Below are 18,472 nucleotides of genomic sequence, written 5' to 3' on the forward strand. Positions count from 1 at the left end.
TTTGTTTTTACTGTGCTGAGTGTTTCTGTCATGAATGAATGCTGGAATTTTCTTGGTTGTTTCTTTTCATATGGTTATATGAACATACAGTTTTTTTTTTGTTGTTGTTGTTGTTGTTGTTTGGTACCAGGGATCAAACTCAGGACCTTGCACTTGTAAGGCAGGTGATGGAACTGCTGAGCTAAATCCCTGGCCCGAACATACAGTGTTTTAGCCTTGTTTTTAATATGCAAACTTAAAGATTTTCTGCATTTTTTTTTTTTTTTTTTGGTTCCGGGGATCAAACTCAGGACCTTGCTCTTGTGAGCCAGGCGGTGGCACCACTGAGCTAAGTGCCCAGCCCTTTTATAAAATATTTTACTTTCATTCTTTTTTTTAATTGATTAAGTTCAGTGGTACATTTTAGATATACATAACGATCACATTCATCATAGGGACTTTGTACCTGTACATGGTATATCTTTTTATTTATTTATTTATTTGGTACCGGGGATCGAACTCGGGACCTTGCACTTGCAAGGCAGGCGCCAGAACCACTGAGCTAAATCCCTGGCCCTGTACATGGTATATCTTGATTCTTTATTTTTTGTCCTATTCTTCTACCCTTCCTTCAATCCCTCTTCCCCTCCTTATCTACAAAAGCTGTGTTTCCTTTTTTCCTTCTTTTCTCATTTTCTTTTCTTTTTCCTTCCTTCTTTCCCCCACTTTTCTCCCTCATTCCTCTACCCATTTGAACATGGAAAATATTCTCATTATTTTTTTTGAGACAGGGTCTTGCTGTGTAGTTCAGGCTTGCTCACCCTCCCAAATGCTGAGATTATAGGCATGCACCACCCCACCCAACTTTACTCTCATTCTTGAAAGATATTTTTACCCACATACAGTATGGAGTTACATGTTGACATTACTTTAGTGTTGAGGACATTGTTCCACTGTCTCCTGATTTAAATTGTTGCTGTGTCCTACTACTACAAAGAATTTGTTGATAGTCTCACTGTCTTTCCTTGGATGGTAGTTTGCCTTTTACTTGGCTACTTTTAAAGGATTTACTGTGTTTTTGTAGTTCTACTCCCATGTGTCTTGGTGTGGATTTCCTTTTGTGTATCCATGTATCTCTCTTGAGATTTGTTGGGCTTGAGTCTGTGGATTGGCTCTTTAAAATTCTAAGGTGTTTTCTCCAGTATTTTCTTTGCCTCTTTCTCTTCAGGATTTCGGTTAAATATATTTTAAATCTTCTTACTCTGTCTTATGCTTTCTTTGATGTTTTTCATCTTTTTGTCTCTATGCTGCTTTGTGGATGATCTCTTTGCTTTATCTTCCAGTTCATGGATTTTCTCTTTATTTCTGTCTAATTTGCTTGTTTCAATCCATTTTATGCTGTTATAACAAAATGCCTTAGACTGAATAATTTTGAAATATTAGGAATTTATTTCTCATAGTTCTGGAGTCTGAGAAGTCCAAGATCAAGGTTCCAACAGATTCAGTGACTGGTGAGGGCTTGTTTTGCCTGCTTCAGGATGGTGTCTTCTTGCTATGTCTTCACTTGGTGAAGGGGCAGAAAGGGCAGGCTTGTTCCTTTTTGTACAGTCACTAATCCCATTCATGAGGGTGGAGCATTCAATCACCTCTCGAAAATGCCTCTCCCCTTAAAACTACAGTATCCCATTGGCACTTAAGTTCCAATATAAATATATGTTTTAAAAGAACACATTTAGACCATAGACTACCCGTAAACTATGAATTGAGTTTTAAATTTAAGTAATTTGTTTTTAATTGAGGAAATATGCTTGATTCTTTTTCAGATCTTCTATGGTTTTGCTAGGGTTCCTTTTCCTGCATATTTCTTTAAACTTTTGTTTGTTTAAATATAGTAAACATTGTCATTATGGAGTTGGTGAGTATAACTTCTAAGATTTAAAGCCTTAATGTTTGTATGCTGTCTTGTTTCTGCTGATTGTGACTCATGCTGTCTTGTTTTTTATTTGTTTGACTGGGTTGAATACCCCAGAGGAAGTGTCCTGCTACTAAAAAGGATTTGTTCGCTTCAGCCAAAGAAAAATTTAAATTAACTCCTTCTGACTTCACTTTTGCCTTGGTCATTCCTGATGACTGATCCTAATGTCTTTTCAGTCATTTACTATATTCTTAAGATTTCAGAAACTATTTTTATAGCTCTTTTACTTGTATCTGTGGGAGGGTTATTGTAAATAATGTTATCTACCACTACGATAAATAAATCTTAAACTTTACTAGGTTTTAATTTAATTCAGCTGTTTCTTTTTTTTTTCAGATCCGCTCAGCATATTTTGAGTTAGTTTCTGCTCTGTGCCAGCGCATTCCACAGCTGATGAAAGAGGAAGCTTCCAAAGTGAGCCCATCTGTTCTTCTCAGCATTGATGACAGTGACCCCATTGTCTGCCCCTCTCTCTGGGAAGCTGTACTCTATACACTCACAACTGTTGAGGTGGGTCAAGAGGCACGTTTGGTACATGTGGGAATACTTGTCTTCCTACTTACATTTTAGAATCCTTAGATACTATCTGATTATTATATCTAAAACTTAATGGAAAGTGTTTTTTTTTTGGGGGGGAGGATGAAATATTTAAATATAAATTTGATATAAATCTTAAACTGACTATAAAACGAGTTTTTATTTTACTTTCTGTTTATGTCCCATTGCAGTCAGCACATCTGAATCTTATGTATAAAGGAAAGTTCAGATATTTTGGTACTGTGTCTTTTTTTTTTTTTTTTTGGTACTGGGGATCGAACTCGGGTTCTTGCGCTTGTGCAGCAGGCAGTGAAACCACTGAGCTAAATCCCCGGCCCTGGTACTGTGTCTTTTTAGGAAAGCAGTTTTTACAGACATCCTTTACATTAAATATTTATTTCTGGTCAGTGTTATCCTAGTAGTATATGGAATATGTGGTTAATATATGTAATACATACATGTATTTTAATGGTGGTGAGAGATTTTAGTTTTTTTAGGTAAAATACTTGATTTTTATTTTTGAGAGCCTATGTATATTTTTGTCTCTTAACTGGGAAAATATATTCATGATCTCTAATTATTGTTGTAATCTTTTCTTTGGTTAGGACTGTTGGCTTCATGTAAATGCAAAAAAAAGCGTGTTTCCTAAGCTGTCAACTGTGATTCGTGAAGGTGGCCGGGGCTTAGCTACTGTCATATGTCCTTATCTTCTGCCATTTATTAGTAAGCTCCCTCAGTCCATTACAGATCCAAAGTTGGATTTCTTCAAAAATTTCCTCACCTCTCTGGTTGCAGGGTAAGGAATTTAATTCTCAATTTTCAAAGCAAAAGATATTATCTTATTTTCATTCCTATTTGAATTTCTCCAAATTGCTGTTTATTAAACACTCCTACAGTTTATAGAGAAGTACAGTTGGATTTCTTTTTCTTCTTTCCCTTCCTTCCCTCCCTTCTTTCCTCTCTCCCTCTGTCCCTCTCCTCTTCATCCCCTTCCTTCCCTCTCTCTCTTATTTCTTTCTTTCTTGGTCTCACTATGTTTTCCGGACTAGACTTGAATTCTTGGGTTCAATGATCCTTCTGAGGACTGCACCTAGCTCAGAATTCTTCCCTTGAATACTTCCTAACCTTCTGTGGTAGTGTCTAGCGTAGTTAAATATGGTAAAGCTCATAGGTGTTGGTAAATACAAATGTCCAAATGCGGAAAATGATCCGGTAAGATTTTTGTTTGTTTGTTTGTTTTGTTTTTTTTGGTTCTGAGGATCAAACTCGAGTCCTTGCGCTTTCACAGCAGGCAGCGAAACCACTGAGCTAAACCCCTGGCCCAAGATTTTTTTTTTCATAGTTTGCTAAAAATTGTTTCCCTGTATTTGTTGAAATTAATACAACTATAATTTTATTAATGATTGCTTTTTTAAACCATACCAGTTTTTCCTTTAGTTAAGTCCTGTTTTTCAAATTTGTAGGTGGATTGATTTGTGTGCAGAAAATAAATATTTTTTGTGAATACAGTTTTTGGAAATTTGTTCTTTTCATAATTTTTCAGGCTTATATTCTCATTGGTTGCATATAATTTGGTCTTAGTTTTTAGTTTTAGAGTTTTATTTTTAAAAGATCTTCTTTTGATTTCTTTTGATAACTTCTTTTGATGCCTTTTCAGTGTCTTCATTTTGATGATTTTAAGTTATTTCTTTCTGAAAGAGTAGTCCATAATTATTTATTATTTCATAGGCTGTCAACAGAGAGGATCAAAACCAGCTTTACAGAGTCCTCAGCAGTAATATCTGCTTTTTTTGAATGTTTACGTTTCATAATGCAGCAAAACTTAGGTGAACAAGAGATTGAACAGATGCTCGTCAATGATCAGGTACTTATACCATGAAAGTCGGCAGTGCCTTTGCCCACTGACTATCAAGAATAGTTAATTGTATCTTACAGCCAATTTTAGTAGTTAACCTTTCATGTAAAGATTTCATTGTTGTACTTAACCAATTGAATAATAAGTAAAAATTCTGTACTGTCAGTTGCTAGTGTACTATCATAATGCCTGAGGTAGGCATTAGGCTGATTAAAGATATCTAGTATCTGGATTTAAAAACTGTTTTAGAGAGATGCAGCACAAAACAGATTTTGTAGGATGCTATATGGGACCTTTTGTATTAAGTTTAAATCATGCAGTAATCATCTTGTTACTAATAAATACTTGAATTTATTCATCTTTTTGTGCATAGTTGGGCTTGGGTTTTAGATTAAATGATGAAACCATGTTCTGGAATATGGTTCTTTATTGTGGGAAGTTAATAAGATTATAGAAGCTTAGATTTTAGTTGATGTGTTAGATAATTAACTTATCTTTGTATTTTAAGAAAATCAATATGCTTTTTGAAAAATGATCTTTGAATTGTGTTTAAAATTTGTTTCTCTTGAAAACAACTTTTATATTTTTTACCTTTTCTTTCAGCTAATCCCTTTTATTGATACAGTTCTTAAAGAAGCAGGATTGCCACATGGGCAACTGTTTAACCATCTAGCGGAAACTTTAATTTCCTGGGAAGACAAAGCAGATGTGGAAAAAGATGACAAAACTACTCATAACTTGGAGAATGTACTGCTAAATTTTTGGAAAAGATTGTCAGAGATCTGTGTCAAGAAAATCAATGAACAAGAAGTTGATGATAAATCTGTTTTGGGTGTGTCCAATTTATTACAGGTACTTCAGAAGCCAAAGAGCTCATTGAAATCAAATAAAAAAAAAACTAATAAGGTTAGGTTTGCTGATGAGACACCTGAAAGTAATAAAGAGAATGAAAAATGTGTATCTTCAGAAGGAGAAAACAATGAAGGCTCTGAATCTATGACTGAATCTTCTCTCAATCATAATTCTTCAAGTCATGTCTCACCTCTACGGAAAAAGCCTTTGGAAGACTTAGTCTGTAAACTCGCAGAGATGAGTATTAATTATGTCAATGAACAAAAGTCAGAGCAACATCTAAGGTTTCTTTCTCTTCTCCTTGATGCTTTCTCTTCAAGCCAAATATTTAAAATGCTCCTTGGTGATGAAAAAGAAAGTATTGTCAAAGCCAAACCTCTCGAAATAACCAAACTCATACAAAACAATCCTGCAGTGCAGTTTTTGTACCACAAACTGGTAGGTTGGCTAAATGAAGATCAGAGGAAGGATGCGGATTTCCTGGTGGACATTTTGTATAGTGCCCTCCGTTGCTGTGATGGTGACACAGAGAGAAAAGATGTCCTGGATGATCTAACCAAGGTATTACTGTTAGATGTCTTTTAAAATTATTTTAATGCTTGTTGAGGGGAATAAGTGTATGGGGATTGTTTTGAGTTACTTTTTGACTATAAATAGCAATTTAAAGGAAAGCAATGTACTCTTGATTGGGACTTGGGAAGTTCTGGGTAGATGTTCAGCAAAAGGTTGTTAATAAAAAGGTGAGTTGGATCGCTAAATTATTTAAGTTTTGTATTATGTTGAGTATTTGTTTACATTTTAAAAGTTTTACTGTTGTTTCTAATACATTTTTAATTTTCTTCTTTCAGGAGGACCTGGAGTGGCATTCTCTTCTTCAGGTTATTGAAAAGGTATTTTAGGGTTTTTTCTTTCTTATTTTGGATTCATAGGCATAGAAAAATTAAAATCATTGTATTTACACACTGAATAGAGTCAGGTAGGCAGGTGTCTGTGTTAGAGAACTTCCTTACAATTATAACTTTCCTTCCTCTAATTTGAGAAGACATTTATCTTTGCATTCATATACTGTAGTGTTTTTTGCGGGGAGGAGTTATGAAAAGCAAAGAAAAACAGACTGGCTCTGGAAAATGTCGGGTTTCTTTCCTACCAGTTAATAGAAGGAGAATTAACTGTTACATTATTTTTTAATTAAGGCTGTAGGTTTCTACTCTTATCCTAGTTACATTTCCTTCTATAGAAGTGAATTGAGAAGTTCAAGCTTTGGCTAGAACACATGAGGAAATTACGTTTTCTCTACTTTGTAATACTAGGCAGGCAGATTAAAACATTCCAGTGTTCATGTGATTTACCATTTGACCAAATAAAAAAAATGAAGCTGGGTGTGGTGATAATCCTAGCACTCAGAGGCTAAGAAGGGAGGTTCACAGATTTGAGCCCAGTCTGGGCAACTTAGTGGTTTGGCAAGACCCAGAGCCTTTGCACTGAGCTCTTGTCTTTAAAATAAAGAAAAATGGGCTTGGGGATGTAGCTTAGTGAGAAGGTTCTGGTTCAGTGCCCAGTGCCACCAACCCCCACCACCAAGAACACAACTTAGAACTTTTAAAAATGGCTCTTTAATTAAGAAGTAAATGATATAACTAACATTTTCCCAACTATGCGTATGTTGTCATGACTACTTATGTACCATTCTTTCTCCTCTTGAAGCATTTTTTGATGCTTTTTTATTTTATAATGATAACTTTTGAATTTTTTTTTTCTATTTTAAAATTGTAGTAAAAAACACAACAAAAATGTACCATGCTAATCATTTCTTTCCTTTTTTCTTTTTGGGTGGAGATTGAACCCAGGGCCTTTTATATGCTAGGCAGGATGTCTACCACTGAGCCATACTCTAGCCCAGTGATGGTGAATCTATGGCATGTGTGCCACAGTGGGCTGTTTACATCCTTGAAAACTGAAAGGTTCACCATCACTGTCCTAGTCTCATCCTAACCGTGTGTTTGTGTGTGTGTGTGTGTGTGTGAGTGTGTGTGAGTGTGACAGAGGATTGAACCCAGAGCCTTTGCATTGAGCTCCGTGTCCAGCCCTTTATTTTTTATTTTGAGAGAGGATCTTGGCTTGCCTCAAACTTGCCATCCTCCTATCTCAGCCTCCCAGAGTGCAACTATTTCTAAATGTACAGTTCAATAATGTGATAAGTATGTTCTTATTGTTTTGCAAGCAATCCCTAAAACTTTCACCTTGCAGAATGGAAGCTCTGTGTTCATTTAACAGAAACTTCCCATTTTTCCTAGTTGTCAAAATAAATACAGAGTACACTACTAACTTCTTACTATTCAATGAGAAATATTTCTTACTATTCAGTGAGAAATGTGTATCATTTACACTAGTTTATCCAGTACCTTCACTCCTGTAGGCCAGCTACATGAAAAGCCAAAAGTTTAGATAGCCAATAAGCCTAGAATCAGAGCAGAGAAATCTGAAATTGATAACAGTAAACTGATGTATCCATTTCAGCCTTATAAAATCCCTGTCAAGTTGGAAGAATATCTTCTTCCTGGGCAGTGTTTGGAAGTTCCTAACACTGCCATGCTTTCTATGACTCACTAGCCTTCCTCTCACCTACATTGATTCATTCATTCATTAGAGATGTTAAGGCACTGAAGGATTTGTCTTTCTAACTTGGGAGACTAATTCAGAATTTATTTTCTTTACCAGGGTTTTACAGATTGGTTTTGTTTGGTAAACTACATAAGGGAAAGCCTTCTAAAGTATTTTTTTGATCATGTATCTTTATGAGCAGAGTCCTGAAGTCAGTTTATTTAAAGACAAATGAAAACTAACCTGAATTTAGGAACTAGAAGAACCTTAAGAGTTTCTGGAAGTTAAAATTTTTCATTTTCAAATTAGGAGATAGGCCCAGGTTGGCTAAGAGATTTGTCCAAGGTCGTAAGGCCAGTTTAATAGTAAAGCTTGGACTAAAAGATAAGCTTTGATTACCTATAAATTTTTAAATAAGCAATTTTTGAGGCATTATTCAGTCTGCACTTGGATTTTTTTTTCCAGATTGCTTTGAGATGAAGCAAGTTGCAAATTCCTTTCTTCTCAGCCCTCAGAGCAAAAGAAGCTCTGGGAACATGGATCAACATTCTTTTTTTTTTGGGTACCGGGACCGAACTCAGGTCCTTGCGCTTGTGCAGCAGGCGGCGAAACCACTGAGCTAAATCCCCGGCAAGGATCAACATTCTTTTGGGGGTGGATTTGAAAATTTTTTCATTTCCCCACCTCTAATGAAAATAAATAAGTTGCTGTCAGATTCCTAGCCCCAGTAACTGTGTTTCAGAGAACTTGGGGAAAGAAGTCCTATTGTTCATATTGAAGTCATTTACCATTATATATAAATTGTTCTTTAATTTTAGCAAAATTAATGAACAAAAATCTGTAGAGCATTTATAGATCTACAGAGTTCATTCATTATTCATTGAACATATCTACAGTGTTACTAGGTATCAAAGAAATTTAAGACAATCTCTGCTCTCAAGGAATTTACAATCTCTTTGGAAAGACAAGATAAACACAGATGAAACATTTAAATAATAATACAATCCAGTAAGTGCTTTAGAAATTCAGAGAACATCAATCATTGTGGACTATAGTGGATGGTGGGGGAGGCTTCATAAAGTAGGTGGGATTTGTATTGACTTTCAAAGAATGGTTGGAATTTGATAAGTAAGAGGGAGAATATTTATTGTTGGAGGGAGGATCCTTTAACAGAGCATAGAAATTCAACATAAGGTAGCCTTAGGGGGGAAAAGTGGAAATCTCAGTCTTCCTAGAACCTATGGAGGAGTGGGAGCAGAGCTGAGGCATAAGATGAAGAGAGATAATATGGTATAATAATTAGACATATATACCTTTTTTACCTTGGTTCTAATATTTTCTTTAATTTTATTGTTTTAGGCATGTTCTACTTCAGATAAACATGCTTTAGTAGCTCCTTGGTTAAAAGGCAGTACCCTGGGAGAGAAATTGGTTGCCCTGGCAGATTGTCTTTGTAAAAAGGACTTGGAATCCACAGTATCTTCAAAATCTTACTTCTCAGAACAATGGACTCTTCTGAGCTTGGTATTATCCCAACATGTTAAAAATGGTAGGGAAAATATGGCTTTTGTTTTCTAGCAGGGGATAATAATCCATTTCACCTTTGGGAAAGATTCATGCTGCTCAGTTTGCATATTATTGGTTGAGAATAATACTTATCCATTCAAATATCTTAATTTTATAAGCACCCTAAATATTTGTTAGTAATTGTAGTATGACTTGGAAGATATTTAATATTCTTAGTTTTGTATTCAAAGCCCTTGAGTATACAAAGCTGCTCACTCTTGCTTTTGTAGACCACTGCTGTGTTTCACTTAATTTAAAAATGCCTTTTTACCTGAGGGCTTTTATGTATCTGAGGACAGATTGATTTGTTCATACAATGTTTTTCCTTTTTCTTTTTTTTTTGGTACCGGGGATCAAACTCGGGTCCTTGCACTTGGCAGCAGGCGGTGAAACCACTGAGCTAAATCCCCGGCCCCATACTGTGTTTTTCTAATACATGAACACCTTAACAAAAGCCCACTTAGACCAACATGGGGGCCGGGAATTTAGCTTAGTGGAGCCCGCACCTGCCTTGCGAGCACAAGGTCCTCAGTTTGATCCCCGGTACCAAAAAAATAAAGACCAACATGGTTACTAACCAAACGTAAAATGTTTAAAAATGCACTGTTAATGTTTTCTGGTTTTTCTTTGGGCGTTTTTTCTCTAGATTACTTGATTGAAGAAGTATATGTTGAAAGAATTATTGTTAAACTTCATGAAACTTTATCCAAAACAAAGGACTTGTCAGAAGCTGAAAATAGTGACTCACCAGTGTCATTTATCTGCAATGTGGCCTATAACTATTTTAGCTCAGCGAAGGGATGCCTGCTAATGCCATCATCTGAAGATTTATTATTAACGCTCTTTCAGTTATGTGCTCAAAGCAAAGAAAAAACACATTTGCCAGGTAATAGGCTAGAGCTCAAATGTTTAGTTGGGAATCTCCAGCTCTGACCTTCATAGTAAGTGTAAGTGCCCAGGCTTTATTAATTGAATCATAATGTGTATGAAGTTTAAAGCATTTTGAGTTAATAGATACTTAAGATACTTTCAGTTTAGAAACCAAATTAAAGATGTATGTCAATGTTCGGTCTAAAGTACTTCCCTAATGTTACGGAAACAGTTTTGATAAGGGCTGTTAATAGATGATTGACAATTTTAGCCCCTCCATTCAGTAACTCAAGTTGATTTCTTGATATCACATTCATAAAAGGATAATAGCTCATTATTAAAAATAGTCTTGATGTATATGAAAATGAAATTGAGATTATAAGAACTATATTTTTAGCCTATATTTAATTCAGGGTTATTTATGAAAGGAATATAAACAGCTGGAGACTGGATAAAGAAGATGTGGGGTTTTTAAAAAACAAAATGGAATACTACTCAGCCATAAAGAATGAGAAACTAGAGATTTATAGCTAAATGGAATCACACTGAGGCCATACTCTAAGCGAAATAAATAGGACACACGTGTAAATACCGAAGTTTCTCTGGTGTGAGAAACTAAAAGTGTAAATAAGGATAAAAATGTATAACAGATAATGTGAAATAGGGAGAAAAGGGGCAAAGGGGAGGGGGAAGTGGTAGGGGTAGGGGAAAGAGAAGAGAATGGAATTAATTTGAGAATAGGAAAAAATTGAAACAAAGTCTTTGTAAATAGGGAGGAATGGAGGGGTTGAAGGGAGAGCAGGGGAACGGGGACAAATAAGAACCAAGATACATCATGTAAAGGTACAAGCACCCAATGATGAATGTTATCATATTGTATACCTAAAATGTACCAATAAAATATTTGCCTGCTGCCAAAAAAACCCAAAACAAAACCAAAAAACACTATTGACGGAAAGCCCCTCTCCCACATCTTTGCTTTAAAGGTAATTTCTAAAAATTACATATCGAAAAAGACAACTTCTTAGCATTTTAAACTTATAGGCACGGGCTAATTTGTATTATTGCAGGTAATTCATTTTGGCAATTTAATTTTGCTTTTGTGTTTTCTTTTTAAAATGCTATCTTGGGCCAGAGATTTAGCTCAGTGGTTTTGCTGCCTGCTGTGCAAGCGCAAGGACCCGAGTTTGATCCCCAGTACCAAAACAAAAAAACAATAAAATGCTATCTTAAAAATCTCAGATCTGTAGTGAGTGTTTTCAGACACTGTATACTGATTAAAATTAAGTCAGTGAATTGCTTCTCGGCCTTTTGGCTAAGATCAAGTGTAAAATTAAGTCAGTGAGATTACACATTCCTGTTGATATCTTGATTTTAGATTTTCTAACATGTAAACTGAAAAATACTTGGCTTTCTGGTGTAAACTTACTGATCCATAAAACCGGTGGTTCACACGGACAGAGCACCTTCCTGGATTTGTCTGCTCTGTGGCTGAAGGAGCAAGTTCAGGCTTCACCTTTGGATAATACAAGGTAACTTCCTTGTGCTCACTTAGGTGCACAGTGTGTCTTCTATGCTTAATTCCACCGTAGTGTGAGTACCTATGGGAAATGATTTGTTATGTAAGAAATCTACGGGACTCAGAAGAGAAAATCGAAACAAATTTTTCCAAAAACGTGTTTCAGTGATCATCCACTTAAACTGTAAATTAATTGAATGATTTGTTTAATCTGCTGGCCCACCAATTTGTAGTAAATGATGTGATGGGGGCTGTGTCCTTCTCAAAGGTTGGTGTGCATTTTTATTCGTGCCTCTCGTGGTACCACACATACTGGTTATATGGGGTGTTATTTTGGGACAGGTAGCCACTGCTTTAAGGTATTGGATTGCAAATATATTTCAGTTACCATACCTAAAAGCATATAGTGAGAGTGAAAACAATGTATCTAAAAGCTTTGTGCTGGCGGGGGATTTAGCTCAGTGGTTTCCATGCCTGCTGTGCAGGCACAAGGACCCGAGTTTGATCCCCAGTACCAAAAATAAATAAATAAATAAAATAAAAGCTTCGTGCTGTTTACATGGAATAAAGTAACTAATTCAGAAGTATTTCATCTGAAATTAGTCCAGTTTACATTCTGGTATAGAAACAGCACTATATTTCAAATTGTAAATACTGAATTAGATTCCCAGTTTGTCTCTGTAATATGTCTAGAGCAGTGATGGTGAACCTTTTAGAGGTTTCAGTGACACAGCCTACCGCTGTTGCATGCATGCTATAGGTTCGCCAACACTGAGAATCCCTTACCTCTTTTTTTTGGAGACAGGGTCTCACTATGTAGTTCAGGCTGGCCTTGAACTCACTATGTAATACAGGCTGGCCTCAAACTCATTGCATTCCTCCTGTTTCAGGCTCCCAGATGCTGGGATTACAGGTGTATGCCAACATGCCTGGCACCTCCATTTTAGTTTGTTTTGAGATAGAGTCTTGCTGTGTAGTTCAGGCTGGACTTGAACTCACTGTGTACCCCAGGCTGGCCTCAAACTCATGACAGTCCTCTTGCCTCAGCATGCACCACCACGCCTGGCTATTTTTACCCTTTTTATTCAGGTACACTATTATCTGTCATAGGATACTTACTGTGTACTAAAGTGTTCAAGCTCCTCGTAGCATGACTACAACTAAATTCTTTGCATTTTTTTCAGCCTACAGGTCCTCTTGTCTGCTGTTGACGATTTGCTAAATACACTTGTAGAGAGTGAAGATGCTTCTCTTCTGGGAGTTTATATTGGAAGTGTAATGCCGAACAACACTGAGTGGGAAAATATGAGACAGTCTCTTCCTATTCAGGTGTGTTTGAGATCGGAGAGTGCGTGTGTCATTGTGAAGTTTGGATTTCATGCAGGCTTGAATTCATTTTATTTTATTCTGAGGAAATATGCATATCTTGTTTTGCCTTTATGTTTCTGAATATTCATATTGAACATTTGATGTTTGCAGGACATCATTTGATCTTGGCAATAACCAGGTACAAAGGCGATTAAGACTTGGTTCTTCCCTTTAGGAGTCTTAAATATATGTATTGATAATTTTCTGTATAAAAACCAAACTTTTATGTTTCTGAAGCTTTTAACTAGTAAACTGTTCCAATAACTCATTTTGTCTCCTGTCTGAAATGCATAGATAGTAATACCTGATTATTTTGGATATAATTTAATGTTTTCCTTTTTCAGTGGTTACACAGACCTCTTTTAGAGGGAAGATTGAGTTTAAATTGTGAATGTTTCAAAACAGATTTGAAAGAACAAGATACAAAGATACTCCCCAGCCATTTGTGTACTTCAGCACTGTTGAGCAAAATGACCTTAGTTGCACTGAAGAAGAAAATAGTTCTAGAAAATAATGTCCTTGAAGAAATAAGTAAGTATACCTGAAGATTCAGATAAAATGCACAAATGCATATAGTTTTAAAGTAATTTCAATTTAGCTTCAATTTAGATAATTATAATTCAATATTTATAGTTTTTTATTGACTATTTTGGTGATAGGACACTAGGTTACTTAAGTGATAAGTGTTGAATTCTGAACACTGAAATCTTGCTGTAATCCTCTGAGCTGGACCTGGTAATTTGGTATAAGAGCAGGTACTCAAGCAGATGTCATGGCACATACCCCAAGGAGGTGGCTGTGAGGTGGCGGTGTTTTATCAAGGCTTCTGAATTATCCTGTGGTATGTTTTTTTGGTACCGGGGATTGAACTCGGGACCTTGCACTTGCAAGGCAAGCGACAGAACCACTGAGCTAAATCTCCGGCCCTATCTTTTGGTTTTTGAGCCTCTGTACTTTAGAATTCATCAGCTGCTCATTATTTTCCTTACAAAATGAGTCTCAAGAGAACTTAGGACCTCTGCAGGTCCCCAGTCTAGTACACGGCTAAGAACTGTAGCAAATGGTGTGACTTATACAAGATGATTTACACACATCCTGTGTCAGTGTCATTACAAGCCTTCAGCAGTAGCACAGTTACTATGTAGTAGGGAGAATATATTGTCTGTGAAGAAAGCTGAGACACCTCTTTTGGTCAGCCAGCTCCACATTTACTTAAGGGCAAAGAAGTAGCCAGGTTACATTGTTCAGAGCGAATCTGTTCAAAATCAAAACTGGAAATTAGAGAAATGATTTATTTTTGTTCATTGTGTTACTATAGTATTACAAACTAGCGGTGTCATTAGTCTTTTATCAGCTGTTTCTGTCAAATACTGTTGTTACTGTTGTCCTGATTTGACTAGGATTTAGGCTTAGCTTTCAGATCAGGTCTTAAAGCTTCTGATTTCACGCTCCATATGTGGTTCTATAAAAGGGATTTGTGAGTATTTATGTTTTAGACACCTGTTATTGCAAGGTTTTGTGATAGACACTTGGTCATTTAATTCTCACAACAATCCTCTGAAGTAAAATTGTAGTGTCTTAACTATTTATGTGTAGCTCAAGACAGATTTGAATCCAGACCAGTCTGTCACTGAAACCTGTGCCTTTTATTTTAACCATTTCATATTTTTTCCCTTTTTTTTTTTTTTTAATCCAGATTGGCTTGATGTTTTCAGCTCTTGGCTCCCTTAATTATAATACCTGTGCAACTTCTTGCAATGGCTAGAATTGCTGTAATGATATCTAGCATCTTTCAATTCCTAAGTAATCATGAAAAAGATCAAGAGGGGTCTCCTTTGGAAGAGGGGTGCTATTTTTTTAAATTTGTTTTGTTTTTTGAGGTGGGGTATCCAGTCTGGTCTCAAACACTCCTCCTGCTTCAGCCTCCCGAATGGCTGGAACTACAGGCATAGCCTATTGTGTCTAGCAGGGTGATATTTCATATTAGAAAGCTGTTCCCAGTTTTCACGTCCTTGGACATTTCAAAGCAGATTTGACATTCAGTTGCTAGATGTTTTGAGATGAGTGATCACAGCGGTGTTAGAAAATGGGGCAGAGAAATGAAAATGTAGAAGGATTTCTCACACATGCAGTTGCTGATTTGACGCTGTCCGTTCTCTTAGCTGCAGAACTACTCTATTCGCTACAGTGGTGTGAAGAGCTAGATAATCCACCAAGTTTTGTAACTGGATTTTGTGAAATGCTTCAAAAAATGAATATTACATGTGATAATTTATGTGTACTTCGTATTACTTCTGGTGTTTTGCAGCTGCTATTTAACAGGTAAGAATCTATTTTAATTTGTTTTCTTAAATAGTTATTTTACTTGTTCATGGGTTTGCCTTCTGTAAGATATAAGCCTATTTCACGCCAGTGCTTCAGTGAGATGTCAATCTGAATAATCCCTCTTATTATAAATACTTTGTGGATATTAAATATTTGATTTTATCTTCTAGGGACCTTCTATTTGGACCTTTCCTGAACTAGTAAATCGATGAGTACAGTTAGGGTACAGATGAAGTAGAAGTCTTTAGAAGTTGCTTTAATTTGTTGTCTGTTACCCATCTTCTCACTGCTTTCAAAGTCAGCCTTTACTTTAGCTATTGTTATAGGTATATAAGTGTGTTGGGATTTGAAGGACTTTGGGATTACCTTGGAGAGAGAACTCTGTTCCAGTTGTGAAGAAGTATTGAAAGTCTAAACTAATCTTTGGGGCAGTGAGTGGCAGTTGCTTGGGTGCAAAATTTTGGGTGAATTGATGCCTTCATAAAATGATTTAATTCTGGAAAAGGAACACAGATGGCGTTTAAAAACTTATTAAGATGTGTTCACTTCGGCAGCACATGTACTAAACACTTAACTAAGAATGTTTTGATAATGCAATATAATTTTTTTCCTTATTTAGATCTAGGGAAAATGGTGCACTTTGGTCCCTTATTATTGCTAAGTTGATCCTTTCCCGAAGCGTTTCATCTGAGGAAGTAAAACCACATTATAAAAGAAAAGAAAGGTATTCTTATTTAAAGTGCTTTTCATTTATAATTTATTGCAATTGCTCCCCTTGATAATACCCAATTAATGAACAATTTCTAATGAATCAAGAAGACAGGTTTGGGAAGTGAGAAAATTAAAGGAAATGAGAAATAAAGACAAAAACAAATTTTTTTAGGTTAGAGAAACAGCTTTTTTTTAAAAATGAAGCATATTTAACTTTATAATGTTTTGTTGTGGAATTTTTTTTGCAACAAGTAGCATTTTATAAACCCGTTCTGTTTCCCCCAGAAGTCTTTCTGGTAGAAATCTTTTTTTTTCTCTCATCCCAGCACAGTTCTTCTGTTACTTCATTTGCTGTATAGAGGTGGTAGGTGAATTGCTTCTTTTAAATGAGGATCATCATGTTGAAATACATCTTGGAAGTACATTAAATATGTTAAGACAAAGCAGTAGAATGTAGGGTTGGATAAGCTAAAGAATCCCAGCATTCAAATTAATACTTAGCTGAGATTTACCAACAAGTATTTTGAATTTACTGATTCACCAAGAATTCTGAAAAGATGTATATATGTTCTGGCACAGTAGAATTCTAACTTTAATTTTGATTTTTTAAACCTTCCCATAAATTTCAATATCATTTTACTTGAAGTAACTAGATTCACTTACAATGATAAGAAATAATACAGAGAATAAAAACAGTGCAAAGAATAAGAGATAATATGTATACTCTTCATCCAGTTTTCCCCAGTGGTACTATTTTGCAAAACTAGTACAATGGCATAACCAAGAAGATGGACCGATACAGTCCATTTGACAGGGTTACATGGACACCTATGTGTTCAATGACAGCACAGTCAGTGAGCATGACAGTCTCACCATGAGGGTCCCTGTTCATAGCCTCAGCCACCCCCCTTTCTCCCCATCCTGGGTAACCATTAATCAGTTCTCTTTCTATAGTTTGGTCATTTACAAATGTTACATAAATGGAATCATACAATATGATATTGGCTTTTTTATTGTTAGCATGATTTTTTCTGATTATAAAAGCATTATAGAATTAAGACCATTAGAACTAATTATTAATGAGACAGATATATATTTGGCATGCAAAAATCAGTAAGTTTCTATTTATGAATTCAAATATGGTGCAGGAATAGAGAGTCTATTCACGATGAAAACAAAACTGTACATTTTATCAAAATTACAGTTATACTTAAAGATCACAAAGGAAGATGAAAGTAAATTATAAAGATAGTTGTGTTAATCTATGTGCAGTCTTTTTTTTGGTACTGGGGATGGAACTCGGGTCCTTGCACTTACGAGGCAGACGGTGGAACCACTGAGCTAAATCCCTGGCCCAGGGATTTAGGGATTTTCCCTAGTTGACCAGTGAACTTTTTTTTTTTTGAGACAGGGTCTCACTATGTAGCCCAGGCTGGCCTTGAACTCTTGGAGATCTTCGTGCTTCAGCCTCCTGAGTGTTGGGATTACAGGTGTGTGCCACCACACCTGGCTAATGGGAAACTTTTGTTTAATGAGTAGAGCTTCAGTTTTATGAACTCCAGAGAGTTCTGGAGATTAGTTATATGAGGTGAATATATTTACCCTTGTTGAAATCTGTGCACTTAACAAACAATGATAAGGACAGATGACAAAATGGGAGGACACATTTGTAAATTAATAAGGAATTTTTATCTGTAATGTGTAAATAGCACCTACAAATCAGTAAAACCATTTAAATTGAAAAGCATGACAAAGACATGAATAGATAATTTAGAGATGGAATGGTCAAAGATAATTCATTTATGAAATGTGGAGTAATGACCTTCCTAATAATGGCAGAAGCACAGTTAAAAGCAGCACATTGTATCTACCGTATTTTTAAGTTTTAAAAATTTATTAGTCACTTGTCCATTTTTGGTGAAGGTATAAATTTGTTATGCTTTTTCAGAAGGCAATTTTAAATTATTAAAATATATATTCAGATCATTATTTAGCTTTAAATAGAATATATTTGATATGTTCGGATGTAGATCTGCAAAGTATGTGACAAATAATAGATTATATTTAGTGCGATACTGTTTCTGTCAATAAAACCCAAATATATATATACATATACATGACTCATATATATACATATACATATATGAATATCAATTCAATGACATATAATTGGTGCTGTTTAAATTAAGTGAACTGCTTTTTTTTTTTGTACCAGGGATTGAACTTGGGACCTTGCGTTTGTGAGGCAGGTGCCAGAACCACTGGGCTAAATCCCCGGCCCTTTTTTCTTCTTTTGACATACTGGGAATTGAAC

At 35.7% G+C, this 18,472-nt stretch overlaps 2 protein-coding genes across 5 annotated transcripts in view; one reads left to right on the top strand and one right to left on the bottom strand.

Annotated features, from left to right (window-relative positions):
• Ltn1 (listerin E3 ubiquitin protein ligase 1) overlaps window positions 1-18,472 on the top strand; it is a 48,206-nt gene that overhangs the window by 13,821 nt on the left and 15,913 nt on the right. For all 4 annotated transcript variants that reach the window (XR_015452104.1, XM_087213393.1, XM_004842245.3 and 1 more), the window contains 12 exons: window positions 2,291-2,464; window positions 3,097-3,287; window positions 4,220-4,355; window positions 4,950-5,759; window positions 6,047-6,088; window positions 9,159-9,348; window positions 10,012-10,251; window positions 11,614-11,767; window positions 12,939-13,083; window positions 13,467-13,653; window positions 15,285-15,444; window positions 16,067-16,171. Coding sequence is in view for 3 of the 4 variants with exons in the window: in XM_087213393.1 (XP_087069519.1) it covers window positions 2,291-2,464; window positions 3,097-3,287; window positions 4,220-4,355; window positions 4,950-5,759; window positions 6,047-6,088; window positions 9,159-9,348; window positions 10,012-10,251; window positions 11,614-11,767; window positions 12,939-13,083; window positions 13,467-13,653; window positions 15,285-15,444; window positions 16,067-16,171 (2,534 nt within the window). In the remaining variant the exon portion in view is untranslated. The remainder of the gene's footprint in view (window positions 1-2,290; window positions 2,465-3,096; window positions 3,288-4,219; window positions 4,356-4,949; window positions 5,760-6,046; window positions 6,089-9,158; window positions 9,349-10,011; window positions 10,252-11,613; window positions 11,768-12,938; window positions 13,084-13,466; window positions 13,654-15,284; window positions 15,445-16,066; window positions 16,172-18,472) is intronic.
• Hemk2 (HemK methyltransferase 2, ETF1 glutamine and histone H4 lysine) overlaps window positions 16,215-18,472 on the bottom strand; it is a 49,827-nt gene continuing 47,569 nt past the window's right edge. Inside the window, exon 7 of the transcript XR_015452105.1 lies at window positions 16,215-16,570. The gene's annotated coding sequence lies outside the window, so the exon portion shown is untranslated. The remainder of the gene's footprint in view (window positions 16,571-18,472) is intronic.

This window comes from Heterocephalus glaber, unplaced genomic scaffold (genome assembly GCF_053883595.1).
Source record: "Heterocephalus glaber isolate CG9 unplaced genomic scaffold, H.glaber_assembly_v1.0 deba00000122, whole genome shotgun sequence".
NCBI classification, from domain to species: Eukaryota; Metazoa; Chordata; class Mammalia; order Rodentia; family Bathyergidae; genus Heterocephalus; species Heterocephalus glaber.